The 22,783-nt window shown below is 40.7% G+C and overlaps 1 protein-coding gene across 1 annotated transcript in view; it reads left to right on the plus strand.

Moving 5' to 3' along the window:
* lgi2a (leucine-rich repeat LGI family, member 2a) overlaps positions 1-22,783 on the plus strand; it is a 31,847-nt gene continuing 9,064 nt past the window's right edge. The window contains exons 1-5 of the mRNA XM_064940091.1: positions 1-305; positions 8,366-8,437; positions 17,171-17,242; positions 17,438-17,509; positions 19,021-19,092. Of these exons, the coding sequence (XP_064796163.1) occupies positions 106-305; positions 8,366-8,437; positions 17,171-17,242; positions 17,438-17,509; positions 19,021-19,092 (488 nt within the window). The 5' untranslated portion in view covers positions 1-105. The remainder of the gene's footprint in view (positions 306-8,365; positions 8,438-17,170; positions 17,243-17,437; positions 17,510-19,020; positions 19,093-22,783) is intronic.

Here is a 22,783-nt window from a genome sequence, read left to right on the forward strand (position 1 = left end):
GGAGCTGCAGCTGAATTGCTGATGTAAGGGGTTCAGTGCAGCATTTCATGTCGCAGGGTGGAAGGAAGCTTTGCAATCTGCCCGGCGTTTATTGCTATCTCACACATGCAAGTCCAACAAAAAAATATGCTGTCAATAGTTAAAAACTGCGTATTGTTTTCAGTTGTGTGCTTGTACATAGCTACGCCGATTTCTTTAAAAAGGGTTTCCAGATGTCCTTCAGCATGCAGCTGTTCCAAGGAGTCCATCATTTGTTTTGGATCTTCCTATGTCCCAAGGATCATCCCGAACGACATTAATTCACTGTAAGTAACTTCAGTCATACCTGATTTAGTCTAGGCTACTAATTATTGTCTTTGCCGCTAATGCAAGTTATGACATATGAACGAACGAGTTATAGTAGGCCTACATATCTCATATTTTATAGGCTAAGAGATGTTTGTGGTGACACTCGCACAAGCTTGTTATAAAATATATATATATCTATACATGCAATGACATAGGGGAGACCGTGGCTAACACTTTGGCTTATTTCTGAAAAAAACTGAGTGAGATTAATAATATTTTATACAAACATAGGCTACATGTCTCAGTTACCATTGCCCACTGTCACTGCGTTTCTAGGACATACCAATCATGTACAATTTAAACCGAAGGTGGTGGAGGTGAAATGTTACATTTAACCCCACAGACTGGGTTAAATGTAACACTGTCTTCAATTGTAGAAATGAGGGGTTACAGAATAATGTTACGATTTGAAACTGATAGTAAGATAAAAATACACTAAATGGACAAATGTTTTTTACAGTTTAAGAATGCCATATTGACCAGAAACGGTGTAGCCAGAATTTATTAGCATTCAAATGTACTTAAAAATATGTATATTATCTTATTTCTAGTTGATGTAAAGACGTGACATTTTATACAATTATGTAAATATGTCTAAATACCATAATATATGATATAATTTTTGGTAACCTGCGTTTACAACTAACCCTGTTACAACAAGCCCCCATTTACCAATCTGAGTCTAATCTGAGATTTGTGGGGAAATACAACAATAATGAACGTCATTAACTATACCAATCAAAATACCGCTTCATACGGATCAAAATTAGGCCATGGCTACGGATATGGTGTTTTTGCGTCCGGAAAGCTCTTTTTTAAATCTGAGGATCCGAATCACGTTCTGCGCATGTGTTATTTTACGTTTTTTCTAATTCAGCTGCTGCTCATACACCCCCTCCCTTCACGTTTCGCTCTTCTGAGCCATGATGTTTCCTTTGTTTTGCCTCATATTTTTCTGAATATCTGAAATAAAAACCCTACAGCGATTTGAACGAACATTCCAAAACGTATATATTATCAACCTTCTCTGTCTGTTGTAACGGATATTGCAGATGCACAAGCAGGACGCAGTCCTTACACTTTGGACACATTTTGTATGATTATGTAGACTAATCTTTATCGTTGCTGCCATATCATGTTTCCCGAAAAAAGTGTATAAGGACCGGTAAAAAAAATAATCGGACATTGGGCGAGTTCGTTTTGCATCGCCCGGTGCCATAGGTATGCCATATATACTGATATCGTGTCGATAATAAATAGCTGAATGCATGTCAGCAGCTAAGAAGACCATGGAACCGCTAGACGGCCTGTTTGTGTCGTATGTACAGTATGCTTGCAATACTAACAACACATTTTGGACCAACATGTCGATATTGTATTTTGTGTAAAACATTTAAATAGCTGCATGTAGCCTAATCCCCTCCTGAAAAAAAACATGAAATCGCGTTTATGCCTACTGAGGAATGGAATACAATAGTTTGAACAGTGTTGTGTACAACATGAAATGTATAAACTACCCCAGTGACCAGACAAAGACGATCAAGGAGGGGTGAGTGGCGCCAGGGCACTCAGCACAGCAGCTAAGTAAGTAATCACCGAAGTGAGCACAAAAAATATCCTGCACATGCACAGCAATATCCGTATTTTGCGGCAAAACTCTATCAGTAACCACTCCCGAGGGTTCCCGAGTGGCGCAGCGGTCTAAGGCATTTCATACCATTGCTAGAGGGTCACTACAGACCCTGGTTTGATTCTAGGCTGTATCACAATCGGCCGTGATTGGGAATCACATAGGGCAGTGCACAATTGGGTCACTGTCGTCAGGAGTAGGCCTTCATTGTAAATAAGAATCTGCTCTTAATTAACTGACTTGCCTAGTTAAGTAATGGGGAATGTTCTACAGGTCAATAATCAAAAAAGAGAGGCAGGCAAGAATATTAATTTTTGGGCTCCATTTTTTTTTGTCAATACAAATAGGAAACTGATGGATTTAAATAAACAGTGCCTTCAGAAAGTAGTCACACCCCTTGACTTGTTCCACATTTTGTGGACAAAGTGAAAACATGTTTTTAGAAATGTTAGCACATTTATTGAAAGTGAAATATAGAAATATCTAAATTACATATGTATTCACACCCCAGAATCAATACATCTTAGAATTATGTAACCATTATGTAACCATTATTAAAGTGACTAGTGTTCCATTATTAAAGTGGCCAGTGATTTCAAGTTTATGTATATGGGGCAGCGTTCAGGTTCAGGGTTACGAAACTGGGTGGAAGCCGCCTAGTGATGGCTATTTAAAAGTCAGATGTCCACCATTGTTCCTGTACCTGCCACCCTACACCCACTTCAATTTGCATACTGCCCCAATAGGTCCACAGATGATGCGATCACCGTCACACTGCACACTGCCCTATCCCATCTGGACCAGAGGAATACCTATGTAAGAATGCTGTTCATTGACTACAGTGCGGCATTCAAGATCATAGTACCCTCCAAGCTCATCATTAAGCTTGAGGCCCTGGCTCTCAACCCCACCCTGTGCAATTGGGTCCTGGACTTCCTGACGGGCTACCTCCAGGTGGTGAAGGTAGGATACATCTCCACTTTGCTGATTCTCAACACTGGGGCTCCACAAGGGTGCATGCTCAGCCCCCTCTTGTACTCCCTGTTCACCCATGACTGCATGGCCAATTACACCACCAACTCAATCATCAAGTTTGCGGACGATACAACAGTAGTAGGCCTGATTACCAACAATGACGAGACAGCCTACAGAGAGGAGGTGATTGCATTGGATTGTGGTGTCAGGAAAAGAACCTCTTACTCAACGTCAACAAAACAAAAAGAGATTATCATGGATTTCAGGAAACAGCAGAGGGAACACGCTCCTATCCACATCAATGGGAGGGAGCAGGTGGAAAGCTTCAAGTTCCTCGGCGTACACATCACTGACGATCTGAAATGATCCACCCACACAGACAGAGCGGTGAAGGCGCAACAGCGCCTCTTCAACCTCAGGAGGCAGAAGAAATGTGGCTTGGCTCCTAAAACCCTCACAAACTTTTACAGATGTACAATTGAGAGCATTCTGTCGGGCTGTATCACCAGAGGGTGGTGTGGTCTTCCCAACACATCACCGGGGGCAAACTACCCACCCGCCAGGACACCTACAGCACCCGATGTCACAGGAAGGCAAAAAAGATAATCAAGGTCAACAACCACCCAAGCCACTGCGTGTTCACCCTGCTATCATCCAGAAGGCGAGGTCAGTACAGGTGCATCAAAGCTGGGACAGAGAGACTGAAAAACAGCTTCTATTTCAAGGCCACTGTTAAATAGCCACCACTAGGCGGCTTCCACCCAGTTACGTAACCCTAAACCTTAGAGGCTGCTGCCCCATATACATAGACTTTAATAATGGTTACATATTTCTGCTTTACTCATCTCATATGTATATACTGTATTCTATTCTACTGTACGTTTCGTCTATACCACTCTGACAATGCTCATCCTAATATTTATATATTCCTTAATTCCATTCTTTACTTTTAGGTTGTGTGTCTTGTCTGTATTGTTGTGAAGCAAGTGGGCACAGCAGACTGGGATAGGGAGAGATTGAATATGTCCGTAAACACTCCAGCCAGCTGGTCTGCACATGCTCTGAGGACGCGGCTAGGGATGCCGTCTGGGCCGGCAGCCATGCGAGTGTTAACACGCTTAAATGTCTTTCTCACCTCAGCCACGGAGAAGGAGAGCCCAAAGTCCATGTTAGCGGGCCGCGTCGGTGGCAATGTTTTATCCTTAAAGCGGGCGAAGAAAGTGTTTAGCTTGTCCGGGAGCAAGACGTCGGTGTCTGTGACATGGCTGGTTACCCCTTTGTAGTCTGTGGTTGTCTGTAGACCCTGCCACATATGTGTCGTGTCTCAAACCATTGAACTGCAACTCCACTTTGTCTCTATACTGACGTTTTGCCTGTTTGATTGCCTTGTGGAGTGAATAACTACACTGTTTGTATTCAGTCATATTCCCAGTCAACTTGCCATGGTTAAATACAGTGGTTCACACTTTCAGTTTTGTGCGAATGCTGACATCTATCCACTGTTTCTGGTTGGGGTTGCTTAATAGTCACACTGGGTACAACATCTATTAACTTCCTGATAAACTCAGTCACAGTATCCGTGTATTTGTCAATGTTATTTTCAGAGGCTACCTGTGACATGTCCCAGTCTGCTTGATCAAAACAATCTTGACGGGTGGATTCTGATTGGTCAGACCAGCTTTGAATAGTACTTAGCACAGGTGCTTCCTGTTTGAGTTTCTGCCTATAGAATGGGAGGAGCAAAATGGAGTCGTGATCAGATTTGCAGAAGGGATGGGGGGAAGGGCCTTGTAGGCATCCCAGAAGTTGGAGTAGCAGTGGTCGAGTGCTACAGTCAATGTGTTGATAGAACTTCGGTAGCTTTTTCCTCAAATTTGCTTTATTAAAAACCCCAGCTACAATAAATGCGGCCTCAGGATATGTGGTTTCCAGATTGCGTGAAGTCCAGTGAAGTTCTTTCAGGGCTGTTGTTGTATCGGCTTGAGGGGGAATATACATGGCTGTGACTATAACCAAAGATAATTATTTTGGGAGGTAATACGGTCAGAATTTGATTGAGGTATTCTAAGTTGGGGAACAAAAGGACTTAAGTTTCTGTATGTTATCACAATGGTTAATCATGCACCCTCGCCTTTCTTCTTCCCGGAAAGTTCTTTATTTCTGTCTGCGAGATATACTGAGAACCCAGCTGGCTGTATGGACAAAGACAGTATATCCAGAGAGAACCATGTTTCTGTGAAACAGAGTATGTTACAATCCCTGATGTCTCTCTGGAAGGAAATTCTCGCCCACTCCGAAAACCTCTTCTCCGCCGGCTGTATTTTGGATCAGCCTCTGGAATCAGTTCAATTGCCCTGGGCTGAGGATCCAATGTGGGAAAGTCGTATTCCTGGTTGTAATGCTGGTGAGTTAACGCTGCTCTGAAATCAAAAAGTTATTTCCGGCTGTATGTAATAACACAAAAAATGTCCTTGGCAAATAATGTAAGAATTAACACAAAAAAACATGAAGAGTGGTACTCAGTGATGCGTTGCGTTAGATTTGCCCCAAACATAACGCTTTCTATTCAGGACATAAAGTTTATTTCTTTAACACATTTTTTGCAGTTTTACTTTAGTGCCTTATTGCAAACAGGATGCATGTTTTGGAATATTTTTATTCTGTATTGGTGTCCTTCTTTTCACTATGTAATTTAGGTTAGTACTGTGAAGTAACTACAGTGTTGTTGATCCACCCTCCGATTTATCCTATCATAGCCATTAAACTCTGTAACTGTTTTAAAGTCACCATTGGCCTCATGGTGAAATTCCTGAGTGGTTTCCTTCCTCAGGCATCGGAGTTAGGAAGTATTCCTGTATCTTTGTAGTAACTGGGTGTACTGATACACCATCCAAAGTGTAAATAATATCTTCACCATGCTCAAAGGGATATTCAATGTATGTTTTTTTTAAACAAACAATAGGTGCCCTTTTTTTGCAATGCATTGGAAAACATCACTGGTCTTTGTGGTTGAATCTATGTTTGACACCTCCAGGCTGTGTAATGGCTATTTGACCAAGAAGGAGAGTGATGGAGTGCTGCATCAGATGACCTGGCCTCCACAATCACCTGACCTCAACTCAACTGAGATGGTTTGGGATGAGTTGGACCGCAGAGGGAAGGAAAAGCAGCCAATAAGTGCTCAGAATATGTGGGAACTCCTTATTAAAGACTGTTGGAAAAGCATTCCAGGTGAGGCTGGTTGAGAGAATGCCAAGAGTGTGCAAAGCTGTCATCAAGGCGAAGGGTGGCTACTTTGAAGATTGTCAAATATGTTTTGATTTATGCAACACTTTTTTGGGTTACTACATTATTCCATGTGTGTATTGTCATAGTTTTGATGTCTTCACTCGTCTTGAAGGAGTTCCCATGTATGCTGAGAACTTGATGGCTGCTTTTCCTTCACTCTACAGTCCAACTCATCCCAAACCATCTCAATTTGGTTGAGGTTGGGTGATTGTGGAGGCCAGGTCATCTGATGCAGCACTCCACCACTCTCCTTCTTGGTCAAATAGCCCTATTATTCTACAATGTAGAAATTAGTAAAAAAATAAAGAAAAACTCTTGAATGAGTAGGTGTGTCCAAACTTTTGACTGGTACTGTATTTATTCAACAGTTTTTAAAATACCTGTACCCTCAATTAGATCTTTATTTATTCATTGTACATTGGACATTTCACACAATAAGCTAGGAGTAGCATAAGGTCAGCCTCAGAGTTCAAGGTCTAAATGGCAGTAGGGGATGCAACCAGACCTGGGTGTAAATAGTATTATTCTTGCCTGCCACAATGGAAATCAATGGAATAGTCCCAAAAGTCCCTGTCCATCTAGCACTCCAGTCTCATGCAAACGCTCAAACGCTCAAAGTTAAATCTAGGTCTGGATAGGACATAAGCAATTTATGCCATTGTAACGTGTTAAGTAACCTTGCCTGAGACAGTGAGACCTAATCTCGGTAACCCAGAACCAAATCTTAAAAAACAGTGCACCCATACAATTTTTCCTCATACTGTATCCCACAGCCAATCAATCTTCTGTTCCCAACAACACACTCACAAAGCAGCGTAATCTTCACTCCACAAGTGCCATGTGTGTGAAATTGTTGTTAGCGCCAACTGAGAATGCAGTAGCCTGGGGACAAAGATTGTACTTTTTGGAGAAATGTCCTCTGGTCTGATGAAACAAAAATAGAACTGTTTGGCCATAATGACCATCGTTATGTTTGGAGGAAAAAAGGGGGAGGCTTGCAAGCCGAAGAACACCATCCCAACCAACGGGGCTGGCAGCATCATGTTGTGGGGGTGTTTGGCTGCAGGAGGGACTGGTGCACTTCACAAAATAGATGGCATCATGAGGAGGAAAATTATGTGGATATATTGAAGCAACATCTCAAGACATCAGTCGGGAAGTTAAAGATTGGTCGCAAATGGGTTTTCCAAATGGACAATGACCACCAAGCATACTTCCAAAGTTGTGAAAAAATGGCTTAAGGACAACAAAGTCAAGGTATTGGAGTGACCATCACAAAGCACTGACCTCAATCCTATAGAAAATGTGTGGACGGAACATAAAAAGCGTGTGTGAGCAAAGAGGCCTACAAAATTGACTCAGTTACACCAGCTCTGTCAGGAGGAATGGGATTCACCCAATTTATAGTGGGAAGCTTGTGGAAGTCTACCCAAAACGTTTGACCCAAGTTAAACAATTTAAGGGCAATGCTATCAAATACTAATTGAGTGTATGTAAACTTCTGACCCACTGGGAATGTGGTGAAAGAAATAAAAGCTGAAATAAATCTCTCTCTACTATTGTTCTGACATTTCACATTCTTAAAATAAAGTGGTGATCCTAACTGATCATAAAACAGGGAATTTTTACTCGGATTAAATGTCAGGAATTGTGAAAAACTGAGTTTAAAAGCATTTGGATAAGGCATATGTAAACTTCCGACTTCAATTGCGTGTACATACTCTCCTGCACTGTAAAAAAAGAAAAACAAGTCTGTCCACTGATCATTGCACTGCTACAACTGGTCTGCCTCCTCTGAAACTGTACTTTTTTCTATATATATATATATATATATATATATATTTTTTTTTTTACCTTTATTTAAGTTAAGAAAAAATTCTTACTTTCAATGACGGCCTACCCCGGCCAAACCCTCCCTTAACCCGGACGACGCTGGGCCAATTGTGTGCCGCCCAATGGGACTCCTTGGTCATGGCTGGTTGTGATACAGCCCGGGATTGAACCCGGTTTGGTAGTGATGCCTCTAGCAATGCCTTAGATCACTGTGCCACTCGGTCCCCTAAACGTAATCTTTTCTACTTTTAATTTTCTCTGTGCTTACTCCATAATCTTACTATCTTTCAGGAGCATTGTCAACGGGTCCTTCTCCGAGATCAAGGAGACCATGTTTGCTCACATGCCATCTCTCCAACTCCTGTGAGTCAATGACACTTGTACATGAATATGCAAACGAGACATGACTACCAGTATGTGTGTCCATGGGAATGTGTAGGGGTTTAACCAGTTGGGAAATTAAGTTGAACTCAACAACAGATAGTCATAAAAAGTGTCGTTCTTAAAAAAAATTGATGTTTGAAAATTGATGACAGTAAGTCACTTTGGATAAAAGTGTCTGCTAAATGGCATATATTATTATATATTATCATTATATTTAAGTTTTGCGACTGTAGTTACATGTATTCACATCATAGTTAAGCCCCTGTTAGTGTTGCTGCAGGTATAAAATCCTAGGAAATGTTCTGTACCTGACACAAGCTTTCTCCAAATAATAAATCAATGGCTGGTTGTGTGTGTGTGTGTATGTGTTTTGATGGGGGCAGGAGAATCTTTGTTGCTTTGATATTTCTGAAGACTATTTATTTCTTGCGATTTAGTGATTCATTTAAGTTTGTCCCTCATTTTAAGCTCAACCCTGTAACGTGAACTGAACTCTTGTTTTAATATAGTAAAACTATACCTTTTTTTATCAAAAGAAAACATGTAACATCTAGTAGTCAAATCATAGTGTAAAAGCAGGTGATACTCTTTTTGGCTATTTTATGGTGTTTTGTGGTAGAAAACTGAGTACATTGAGCATAATAGATGTTACTCATAGATAGATGGGCTACACATGTTTTAACAAGTTCAAATGTTTTGTTACGTTTTCATTTAATTGCACACAACATGCTTCCATTCCCCCTGTCACAAGGGGAGTTATAGTTGATTTTAAGTTGAAATTGTCAACCCTGTTACTTTAATTGGCAGTTTTCTTAACTTGATCTCTTGAGATGGTAAAACATGATTTTTATTAAGTTGAACATGTGTACTTATGACAGAATATAAACATTTGGTAAAAACAATTGTTATTTTAACCATAAAATAGTTATTTTTGACAGAATTACACTACCCAAAAAGCACTCTATTTATGGAACGACGCATATCTATTTAGCCAAAGCCAAGACATGAATGTTGTTCTTACCATATTCTACCTTACATATGACTTGATATTCACATAGTTTTTGTGTGTTTTTTAATTACCTTAACATTTGACTTGTCTATTTGAGCATGTAGAGAATGTACGCTTAGTGGAGTGCTCAGTACTGAATTTGATGATGAACATACCTAGCAAACAGGGGATGTCCTGAGCACATTCGGTGACATTCCCATTAGGTCCCTTAAGAGTTTCGAACGTTGTGTTATGGTCCAAAGGCAATGTTCTCTGGGGGACCTTTGTCAAGTCCCCTATAAGTTCCTAGGATGTCACTGAGGACCATATCAGGATCTTTTTAGGACATTCTCAGGATGTTCATTTTACTAGTCCTTAGACATTGTGTGATGGTTCCAAGGGAACGTTCTCTAGGACTTTTCTTGGGACGTGTCTTTGTTCCCTGTAGGTTTTGTCTAGTTCCTGGTTTGTCCCGGGGGATGTCCCCGAGAACATTTTTAGATCTTTCTTGGGAAGTTGTGTCATTTTGTTTAATTCCCGGTTTGTCCCAGGGACACCCCTGAAGACATTTTTTAAGACGTTCTTGGTACGTTGTGTCATGGTCCCTGAAGCTCCCCTGATTGTCCTAGGTGTCCCAAACCATGATACACTATATATACAGAAGTATGTGGACACACCTTGAAATTAGTGGATTCGGCTATTTTAGCCACACCCGTTGCTGACAGGTGTATAAAATTGAGCACACAGCAATGCAATCTCCATAGACAAACAATGGCAGTCAAATTGCCCATACTGAAGAGCTCAGTGACTTTCAACTTGGCACCGTCATACGATGCAACCTTTCCACCAGTTCATCAAATTTCTGCCTTGCTAGAGCTGCCCCAGTCAACTGTAAGTGCTGTTATTGTGAAGTGGAAACGTCTAGGAGCAACAACAACTCAGCCGCAAAGTGACAGGCCTGTTGACGATGCTGTTGACCCGGATCACTGGTTGCTGCGGAAAAGGAGGAGGTCAAAAGGGGGGTGAGTGTATCGGGGGTGAGTGTAACGGATGTGAAACGGCTAGCTGTTAGCGGTGGTGCGCGCTAAATAGCGTTTCAATCGGTGACGTCACTTGCTCTGAGACTTTGAAGTAGTGGTTCCCCTTGCCCTGCAAGGGACGCGGCTTTTGTGGAGCGATGGGTAACGATGTTTTGAGGGTGACTGTTGTTGATGTGTGCAGAGGGTCCCTGGTTCGCGCCCGGGTATGGGCGAGGGGACGGTCTAAAGTTATACTGTTACACCAGGTCTAATCACCCAAAATCAGTGCCTGACCTCACTAATGGTCTTGTGGCTGAATGGAAGCAATGTTCCAACATCTAGTGGAAAGCCTTCCCAGAAGAGTGGAGGCTGTTACAGCAGCAAAGGGGGGACCAACTCCATATTAATGCCCATGATTTTGGTATGTGTTCGACAACAGTTGTCCACATACTTTGGTCATGTAGTGTAAATGAAGTAATGAAAAATGTATCAGGGTTTTAAAGTGGTATGCTATTCAGCTAAAATAGTGTAAATTCTTTAAACAATGACAATGTTATTGCATTTGACATGATCATTTAGTACTGACTTTCCAATATGACCCCACCTGTGCTTTGAATTCACAACCTCTGGATTTGGAGTATGCTTTTTCTTTCTGCTGTGCCACAGTTTGTAGAATTTCAGAAGTCCCCTACACATGTATTACCTATAGTGCCATCTATACTGCTATTTTAATTATCAGTTAATCTGACTATTCTTTCATTAATTTCATTTATTTGAGGTTGGTTTTTTAGTATAGTTGTCTAATGTTGGTGGGGCATATTATTCTGTTTTAATGTTACTCCTGATATGATAAATATAATGGATTTTGTTGAGTGTTATTATTATTTTTTTTTACCCCCTTGTTCTCCCCAATTGCCATCTTTTCTCATCACTGCAACTCCCCAATGGGCTCGTGAGAGGCGAAGGTCAAGTCATGAATCCTCCGAAACATGTGCTCGCTTAACCCAGAAGCCAGCTGCAACAATTTGTCGGCTGAAACACTGTTCAACTGACTACCGAAGTCAGCCTGCTAGGTGCCCGTCCCGCCACAAGAGCGAGATGAGCCAAGTAATGCCCCCCCGGCAAAACAGACAACGCTGGGCAAAGTTTGCACCGCCTTGTTGAACTCCCGGTCACGGCCTGTTGTGGGATCGAACCCCAGGTTGTAATGACATCGCAACACTGTGATGCAGTGCCTTAGACTGCTGCGCCACTCGAGAGGCTGTTGAGTGTATTTGTAACTGAGCTGAGATTTAATTTGAAGTGAAAAGTGTAGGAATAGGCCTACAGACAATGTGCCCTCAACATTTTTTGGGCACTGAGAAAATGCCAGTTCTGCTGAGCGCAAACTTGAACATTGTGGAAATTCTGTGCAACTTCCAGCGCGTTCACTGTGAGCACTGTACCCGCTTTAAGTTACAATTTCAACAGTGGCCAAGGAGGCTACTGTGGCCATTTGATCATAATGTAGGCCTGCCAGAGTGTCCTACCGTCAAACACAATGGAGAAAAATGCATCCCATTACATTTTAACATGAAAATAGCTGTTAGATCATTCAACATACAGTAGCAGCAAATGTGTGGTGTTCAATGTAAGTCTACATTCTATGAAACTTTAGAAAAAAAACATGCAGGAATTGACATTAACCTGTTTATCCACTTGTCTGTCAGACAAGAAGATGACTGAAAAGGTTGTGTTTGATGCAAGAAACCACTTTACAAAATACAGTTTATTATTATTCCCATACCATTATTATAGAGAATCAGACAAATTATGCTACCCTCTGCCTACTGGCTACTTAGATTATTCAAGTCTGTCTCAAAATACAACATTGCCCCTTTAAGACATAAAGAAAAGCTCTTTACCTTACTCGCTTTTCAAAGATATCTAGAAATGCACACATTTTGTGCTCTTGTAGGAAGCAACCACTACTAGAAATGAGCTATAACTGTGCTAATGAATCACTAACTCGCAAAGAATATGAACAAATGTGCACAAGTGACAACACGTGCACAAGTGACAATTGCTTTGATCTCAAAACAAGCGCATCTACAAGTGACCGTTCATGCTGTAAACACAGTCCTGTTCAAAGTGAATGGCACAGATCCATATATGGCAATGGCTATTTGCATATACAGTGCATTCGGAAAGTATTCAGACCGCTTCACCTTTTCCACATTTTGTTACGTTACTGCCTTAATCTAAAATTAAAACACTTTTTTTCTTCATCAATCAACACACACTATAATACTATAATATACACCATAATGACAAAGCAAAAACATTTTTTTTAAGTTTATAAATAAAATAATAAAATAATAATGCATTTACATAAGTATTCAGACCCTTTACTCAGTACTTTTTCAAAGCACCTTTGGCAGCAATTACAGCTTTGAATTTTCTTGGGTTTGACGATACACTTGGCACACCTGTATTTGGGGAATTTCTCCCACTCTTCTCTGCAGATCCTCTCAAGCTCAGCAGAGGGAACACCCCCCTATCCACATCGACGGGACAGTAGTGGAGAAAGTGGAAACTTTTAACTTCCTCCACGTACACATCACGGACAAACTGGAATGGTCCACCCACACAGACAGCGTGGTGAAGAAGGCGCAACAGTGCCTCTTCAACCTCAGGAGGCTGAAAAAATGTGGCTTGTCGCCAAAATCACTCACACACTTTTACAGATGCACAATCGAGAGCATCCTGTCGTGCTGTATCACCGCCTGGTACGACAACTGCTCCGCCCACAACTGTAAGGCTCTCCAGAGGGTAGTGAGGTCTGCACAACGCATCACCGGGGGCAAACTACCTGCTCTCCAGGACACCTACACCACCCGATCTCACAGGAAGGCCAAAAAGATCATCAAGGACAACAACCACCCGAGCCACTGCCTGTTCACCCCATTAGCATCCAGAAGGCAAGGTCAGTACAGGTGCATCAAAGCTGGGACCAAGAGACTGAAAAACAGCTTCTATCTCAAGGCCATCACACTGTTCAACAGCCATCACCTACATTGAGTGGCTGCTGCCAACATACTGACTCTATCTCCAGCCACTTTAATAATTCAAAATTGGATGCAATACATGTATCACTAGTCACTTTAAACTTTAAACTGAGGAGTGGCTTCCATCTAGCCACTCTACCGTAAGGGCCTATTTGGCGGAGTGCTGCAGAGATGGTTGTCCTTCTGGAAGATTCCCCCATCTCCAAAGAGGAACTCTGTAAGAGTGACCATTAGGTTCTTCGTTTTCTCTTGGACCAAAGCCCTTCTCCACGATTGCTCATTTTGGCCGGGTCGGCCAGTTCTAGGAAGAGTCTTGGTGGTTCCAAACTTCTTCCATTTAATAATGATGGAGGCCACTGTGTTCTTGGGGACCTTCAATGCTGCAGACATGTTTTGTTACCCTTCCCCAGATGTGTACCATGACACAATCCTGTCTCAGAGCTCTACGGACAATTATTTTAACCTCATGGCTTGGATTTTGCTCTGATATGCACTGTCAACTGTGGGACCTTATATAGACAGAAGTGTGCCTTTCCAAATAATGTCCAATCAATTGAATTTACCACAGGTGAACTCCAATAAAGTTGTAGAAACATCAAGTATTGATGTGAGCTCAATTTCAAGTTTCATAGCAAATGGTCTGAAAACTTACAGTTGAAGTCGGGAAGTTTACATACACCTTAGCCGAATACGAACCATCAAACAGGCAAAGCGTCAATTCAGGACTAAGATCGATTCAAACTACACCAGCTCTGACACTTGACGGATGTGGCAGGGCTTGCAAACCATTACAGACTACAAAGGGAAGCACAGCCGAGACCTACCCAGTGACACGAGCCTACCAGACGAGCTAAACTACTTCTATGCTCGCTTCGAGGCAAATAATACTGAAACATGCATGAGAGCACCAGCTGTACCTGAGGACTGTGTAATCACGCTCTCCGCAGCCGATGTGAGTAAGACCTTTAGACAGGTCAACATTCACAAGGCCGTAGGGCCAAACGGATTCCCAGGACGTGTAATGCGAGCATGCGCTAACCAAGTAGTAAGTGTCTTCACTGAAATGTTCAACCTTTACCTGTCCGAGTCTGTAATACCAACATGTTTTAAGCAGACTACTATAGGGCCTGTGCCCACGAACACTAAGGTAACCTACCTAAATGACTACTGACCTTTAGCACTCACATCTGTAGCCATGAAGTGCTTTGAAAGGCTGGTCATGGCTCACATCAACACCATCATCCCAAAAACCCTAGACCCACCCGAATTTGCATACCGCCCCAACAGATCCACAGATGATGCAATCTCTATTTCACTCCATACTGCCCTTTCCCACCTGGACAAAATGAACACTTATGTGAGAATGCTATTCATTGACTACAGCTCAGGGTTCAACACCATAGTGCCTTCAAAGCTCCTCAATAAGTTATGGACACTGGGACTAAACACGTCCCTCTGCAACTGGATCCTGGACTTCCTGACGGGCCGCCCCCAGGTGGTAAGGGCAGGTAACAACACATCCGCCACGCTGATCCTCAACACAGGAGCCCCTCAGGTGTGTATGCTCAGGCCCCTCCTGTACTCTCTGTTCACTCATGACTGCACAGCCAGGCACGACTCCAACAACATCATTAAGTTTGCCGACAACAACGAGACAGCCTATAGGGAGGAGGTCAGAGACCTGGCCGTGTGGTGCCAGGACAACAACCTCTCCCTCAACGTGATCAAGACAAAGGACATGATTGTGGACTACAGGAAAAAGAGGACAGAGCATGCCCCCATTCTCATCGACAGGGCTGCAGTGGAGCAGGTTGAGAGCTTCACGATCCTTGGTGTCCACATCACCAACAAACTAACATGGTCCAAGCACACCAAGACAGTCATGAAGCGGGCACGACAAAACCTATTCCCCCTCAGGAGACTGAAAAGATTTGGCATGGGTCCTCAGATCCTCAAAAGGTTCTCCAGCTGCACCATCTAGAGCATCCTGACTGGTTGCATTACTGCCTGGTATGGCAAATGCTTGGACTCTGACCGCAAGGCACAACAGAGGGTAGTGTGAATGGTCCAGTACATCACTGGGGCCAAGCTTCCTGCCATCCAGGACCTCTATACCAGGTGGTGTCAGAGGAAGGCCCTAAAAATTGTCAAAGACTCCAGCCACCCTAGTCATAGACTTCTCTCTGCTACCACATGGCAAGCGGTACCGGACCACCAAGTCTAGGTCCAAGAGGCTTCTAAACAGCTTTTACCCCCAAGCCATATGGCTCCTGAACATCTAGTCAAATGGCTACCCAGACTATTTGCATTGCCCCTCCCCCTTTCCACACCACTGCCACTCTCTGTTGTCATCTATGCATAACTCTACCTATATACCGTTGTATGTACATGTACATAGTACCTCATCTAACCGGTGCGCCCACACATTGACTCTGTCCTGGCACCCCCTTGTATATATTGTTATTTTTTACTGCTGCTCTTTAATTACTTATTACTTTTATCTCTTATTCCTATCTCTATTTTTTTTGAAACAGCACTGTTGGTTTGGGACTCATAAGTAAGCATTTCACTGTAAGGTTGTTGTATGCGGAGCATGTGACTAATAAAATGTTATTTTATTTTATATTGCGTTGATTCGAGCACAATTCACACAGTAGAGCTAAACATTGATAGTGTTAACTAAAGGGGAAAACTAAAGAGTTGAGTGAAGTTCAATCTCATGCTTCTCTGCGCGGGCTGATATTTCTTCTGTGTGGCACTCAGAGGGAACATTACCTACAGGTGTAATCAGTCATTGGTACAGACATTGTGGCATAGCAGAAAAATTGGAATGTCGTGAACCTAGAGGTTGAGAGTTCAAGTCCCAGGTGAGGACGTGTTCAATAATAATTACTGTATGAATAAACATACACAATGTATGTCAAATTGTGTTAAATACAAAACCTCCAGGGGACCATAACATAACATCCCAAGAATGTCCTTGGGGACGTCCCAGGGAACTAGACAAAATCTCTAGGGTACAATGACAGAATGTCCTGCTGACTTCGGGTGACCATTTTATGACGTCCCGGGGACATACTAACGGCTCATTATTGTTAGCAGGGTATATCCTTATTATGAAAGTGAGGAATACATAAATGGACACACTACCAGTCTGTAATCAGTAGGCAATTTTAAGGACAGATGCCTTGTTCCAGTGTAAGGTACAGTTGTCCATCAGCAATTTACATTTTAGTGACTGTACTTTTGAGCTCATCTCAGATTACAAGGTCACAAAAAGGGAACATGGAGATACTGTATTGTCAGTGATATACTGGAGGACAGAGGTAGATTTATCCTCAAACCTAAACATCCCCACGCTGGGTAACACTATGATATCACTATAGTGAGATGACCATCATTTGAGGATACAATTTTAACTTAATTTTTGTTTGCTATTCTTAGAAATGAACTTAACCTTTTAGTTGTATAGTATATATCATGTTAAAATATCAGTGTTTCTACATGTGAATGTTTGTCAATGACGTGTGACATTAAATGTTATGATATAATGAATTAGAATAAATCATAATTATACATTTACTTTTTAAACTACAATGTCTTTCTATATTTGCACTTGTGTTCAAAGTAACTAACTGTTTATATATTTTTATCATAGACTTCTTAATTCAAATTCAGTGATGACAATAAGGGACGATGCATTTTCTGGCCTTCCACACCTGGAGTACCTGTAAGTGCCTTTCCCTTCATTCACTCATCTTTAAAATAATGATATACTGAAGCTAATTTTGTTGTTCAAGAAATTTGATACTGAGTAACTGTATCCCTTTTATTATAGTCAGGATTAATTCTACGATACATTAGCCCCATGTGATCACACAATCCATTTTCTCTTTTGAAGTGCTGTATAACCTTTGTTCTTTAGGTTCATTGAGAGTAATAAGATAGAGACGATCTCCAAATATTCCTTCAGAGGACTCAGGGACCTGACTCACCTGTAAGTTCACATAATCATCATTGTCATTAGAGGAAGTTAGATTTAACAACTTGATGTTAGATGGTTCCTCACTTTCAAAGTAATCTATGGGCCAAGACTACGAATTTCAGCTAACTTTACCCACCACTAGCTAAAAAGCAATGGAAGTGATAGGAGCAATCAACAACCACAAAAAATCATGGCCAAATCAACTGAAATCAACTACTTGTGGTTTGACATTACGTGACCTGACCGAATTCAGATAGAAATTTGAGTTATAGATCTGTCATTCTAATTGAAGGTAAGTATGATACGTGTGTGTGTTATTCTGTGCTGTTATACAGTATGTGTTCTATTTCCTCCTTAAGATTTGTTTTTGTTTCTTTTTGTTCACCAGATTCTACAATATTGTTGGTTATTGAAAATATATTTCACAACGGTATAGTTGGTACAATGATTCTCTACAAAGTACATTGCTTGTTTTGTCACAAAAACTGAAATTAGGTGAACATTTTAGAATTTTAGCAACCAGTTAATGGCAGAGCAATTTCTACATAATGCTGCTTTAAAAGTGATTAGACCATTTACAATCACTTCCATTGATTGTTAGCTAGCGGTGGCTAAAATTAGCTGACGTTTATAGTGGTTGTTTAAAGACAACTGAACTATGGATTATAGTATCTCCTGACCCATAGACTACTTTAATAAGGGCGAGGAACCATCTAACTTCAAGTTGTTGAATCCTGAACTTCTCCTTTAATTCCAGTGAAGAAAATGTATGTTTGGGGATAATGCAGTAGTATTTTAGCCCACATTGTCTTCTTACCAGGGAATTACCAGGTCTACAAGGGCTTACCAGAGCTACAATGATATTCTACCCGAAATGCAACCTAATGGTTTCCCACTTATTTTCCACTTGCATTTGGTAGTAGTGATGTATTAATGTCAATTGAAGGCTAAGGGCTCTACTTTTAGCTTGTCACAAGGCAGTACTATTGTCAAATGCAAGTAGGTTGGCCATTTTGCCTTGTTAATACTGGTGCTGTTATTTTCTAACCATATCGCCAGGGTTGGCAATTTACCGGTCTAACATCAGCTCGCCTGCACTGAGGTGAAAACTCAAATGGTAACATTTAATGATCTAGTGCTGTCAAAAACATGATTTCCCTGTGTTTCATATATATTTCCACACTATGAGGTTGGAATAATACTGTGAAATTTAGAAAATTATGACAATGCCTTTTTAGTGTAAGAGCTGTTTGAAAAGACCGCCTGAAATTTCAGCCTGTTTTGGTGGGATGGAGTTTTAGTCTGCCTGGTAATGTTGAAGTGTGTGAAAACACAGACTACTACTGACATTTTTAAACAAATAATTTATGAACATACAATATTGTATGTGAAAAAAAAATATTTTACCATTTTTGGGTATATTTTTTTCTGGAAAATCTTGCCCTTTGGCCCTCTGTATTTCCATGATGATTATTTGACAGGAATATCTTCAGAATGAATCTGACAATGCTGTTTTCCCTCAGGTCTTTGGCAAACAATAAATTAAAAGCGTTACCCAGGGATTCCTTCATCGACCTGGACTCATTGATAGAGCTGTGAGTTGTTATGCATGTGTATTCGATGTGTAGTGATTCTTTCTTTAACTGTATAAAACATGTATGATTGCTTTCAGGATAACTTCAACAAAGGCAGTTTTCAAAGAAAGACTGGAAGTTCTTATTTTTTTCAACCAAATCTCTATTTTGTTATGTAAATGGTATGTTATAGAAGAGTTCAGACACTTTTTTGCCGATTTTAGTTTGTTATGAGAAACTGTTTTGAGAAACTTGTTCTGCAATTCCAGGGTAGGAATAAAAGATCTCTGTAATAGTGATGCAGGTCTTTAGATGTTGTACATATAAAATTGTGTCATTCCAAACTTTTTTTGTCAACGTTATATTCCATTGTGTTCGACTCGAGCAATACTTTTCTGGCTAGCCAGCGCATGCGCACTCTTTCTATAACATGTCATTTACATAAGAAATAATAATTTGGTTGACAAAAAGATGAACTTGTCTTTTAAATGTTTTCTTTAATGCTGAGTACAGCTCCCAGACTGTCTGCAAATGAACAGCAATGGCAAACCTTGCATGTGTTGGAGCTGTATTATACATACTGAATTGCTAATTTCTCTGGTTAATTTAACCTATTCTAATATTCATGCAGGGAAAGTCATCTAAAATTCATTATTTGAGTAATCCAATGGATTACATTACTGATGACAATTTTAAACAGGTAATCTGATCTATAATGTAATACAAAACATCAAAATCACAATTGGAAAAATTTTCATCAGCATAACACTGAAAGTAATTTTGTGTTTCTCCTAAAGGTAACACATACAATGAGTTTATTTTGATGAGTTCTTGAAAGAAACATGTTCTTGTAAGGATGAGTTGGAGGTGGAAATGAAGAAGGATTCTTACACCCCTAACCACTATTTGAATGACATTCTTACTCTAGGTTTGTTTTGAGAATGGCATTATTCCATCTGTATCGTACAAATCTACAATCAAGCCTATTCCAAAATCCTCAAAAAATGACCCTAAAATCCCATTGAACTACAGAGGGATTACTCTAATTAGTACCCTATATAAATTGTATTCCTTCATTCTAAATAAAAGGCTCTCTCACTAACCAGAACTGTCTGGTCAGCTTGCTGATGAATAGAATGGCTTTAGGAAAGTCAGAGCCTGTATAGACCACGTACATGTACACTGAGTATACAAACATTAACTCAATTAACGCAACTTAATATTAGGAAGCTATTCCTAATGTTTGGTATGCTCTGTGTATACAGTATACATACTGTCTCTAAAGTAATCCGAATGATATAGAGAGAGAACCAATTTTTGCCTGTTTTATTGATTTTCAGAAGGCTTTTGATTTGGTTAATAGAAACCTTGCTTTTAGACAAAAATGGGAATTGATGGAAGATTCTATGATGCAATTAAAGCCCTGTGTAGATGCCCAGTTGCCTCTTTACAGGTAAATGAACAGAGGACTGGATGGTTTCCCACTCTGTTTGGGCTCAAACAAGGTGAGGTGCTCTCCCCAACGTTTATTTGCCCTTTTTGTTAACAACTTGGCCCATCAAATCAAACATGAACATTTAGGAGTTAAACTAAATGACACAACTCGGGACACTACTGTATGCAGATTATATTGTCCTTGCAGAGACTGAGCATGATTTGCAATGTATGTCAATCTCTGGTGTACGAAGTGGAGATGGTGATCAACCAAGATAAAACCCACATAATGCACTTCAGGAAAAAGTGTACAATAAGAAGTAATCATTACTTTTCTTAAGGAGCAATATGCGTAAAGTACACTTGCTCATATAAATACATTGGTTTCCTTTTTGATGAATACATGACCTTTGAGAGGTGTATAAAGTCCATATCTGAGTCTGCAGGTAGAGCGATGGGGTCCATTGGTAGTAAATTGGAAAACTGTAAAGACCTTGGCTATTGTACATATTCACAAGTCTATAATTCATGTGTGTGTACTATATTGAACTATGCTGCTGAAATCTGGGATTGTAAAGAAACCAAAAGAACTAACTCAATTCAAAACAGAGCCATAAGATGCTTCCTTGGAGTGCATAAGCCTTGCTATTCAAGGAGACATGGGATGGGAGCCCAATGAAAAAGGACAGAGGGGTGAAAGTATTAGGTTATGGAACCGTTTTATCGATATGCATGAGGACAGAGTAACAAAAAAGGAGTTTCAACTGGGATAAAACACACAATTACCCTTGGACAAAAGGAACTCAATTACATATGTTAGGAAGCTGATCTACAACACATATTTAGAAACAAGTTACGATGCAATGTCATCCTGATCAAACACAAGTTAACCCTTAGCTACAAAGAAAAATGATCAACTGATACAGTTGAATTCGGAACTTTTCATACACTTCGGTTGGAGTCATTAAAACTCATTTTTCAACCACTCCACAAATTTCTTGTTCACAAACTATAGTTTTGGCAAGTCGGTTAGGACATCTATTTTGTGCATGACACAAGTAATTTTTCCAACAATTGTTTACAGACAGATTATTTCACTTATAATTCATTGTATCACAATTCAGTGGGTCTGAAGTTTACATACACTAAGTTGACTGTGCCTTTAAACAGCTTGGAAAATTCCAGAAAATGATGTCATGACTTTAGAAGCTTCTGATAGGCTAATTGACATAATTTTAGTCAATTGGAGGTGTACCTGTGGATGTATTTCAAGGCCTACCTTCAAACCTTCAAAGTGTCTCTTTGCTTGACATCATGGGAAAATCAAAAGAAATCAGCCAAAACCTCAGATCATTTTTGTAGATCTCCACAAGTCTGGTACATCCTTGAGAGCAATTTCCAAAAGCCTGAAGGTACCACGTTCATCTGTACAAACAATAGTACGCAAGTATAAACACCATGGGGCCATGCAGCCGTCATCCTGTTCAGGAAGGAGACCCGTTCTGTCTCCTAGAGAAGAATGTTCTTTGGTGGGAAAAGGGCAAATCAATCCTAAAACAACAGCAAAGGACATTGTGAAGATGCTGGAGGAAACAGGTACAGAAGTATATATATCCACAATAAAACGAGTCCTATATTGACATAAACTGAAAGGCCGCTCAGCAAGGTAGAAGCCACTACTCCAAACCGCCATAAAAAAAGACAGACTATGGTTTGCAACTGCGTAGTACTTTTTGGAGAAATCATACTTTTTGGAGAAATGTCCTCTGGTCTGATGAAGCAAAAACTGTTTGGACATAATGACCATCATTATGTTTGGAGGAAAAATGGATAGGCTTGCAAGCTGAAGAACACCATCCTAACCGTGAAGCACGGGGGTGGCATCATCATGTTGTGGGGATACTTTGCTGCAGGAGGGACTGGTGCACATCACAAAATAGATGGCATCATGAGAAAAAATTATGTGGATATATTGAAGCAACATCTCAAGACATTGGTCTCAAATGGGTTTTCCAAATGGACAATGACCCCAAGCATACTTCCAATGTTGTGGCATAATGGCTTAAGGACAACAAAGTCAAGGTATTGGAGTGGCCGTCACTAAGCCCTGACCTCAATCCTATTGAACATTTGTGGGCAGAACTGAAAAAGTGTGTGCGAGCAAGGAGGACTTACAAACCTGACTCAGTTACACCAGCTCTGTCAGGAGGAATGGGCCAAAATTCACCCAACTTAATGTGGGAAGCTTGTGGAGGCTACCCAAAACGTTTGACCCAAG

Source organism: Oncorhynchus masou, chromosome 27 (genome assembly GCF_036934945.1).
Source record: "Oncorhynchus masou masou isolate Uvic2021 chromosome 27, UVic_Omas_1.1, whole genome shotgun sequence".
Classification (NCBI taxonomy): domain Eukaryota; kingdom Metazoa; phylum Chordata; class Actinopteri; order Salmoniformes; family Salmonidae; genus Oncorhynchus; species Oncorhynchus masou.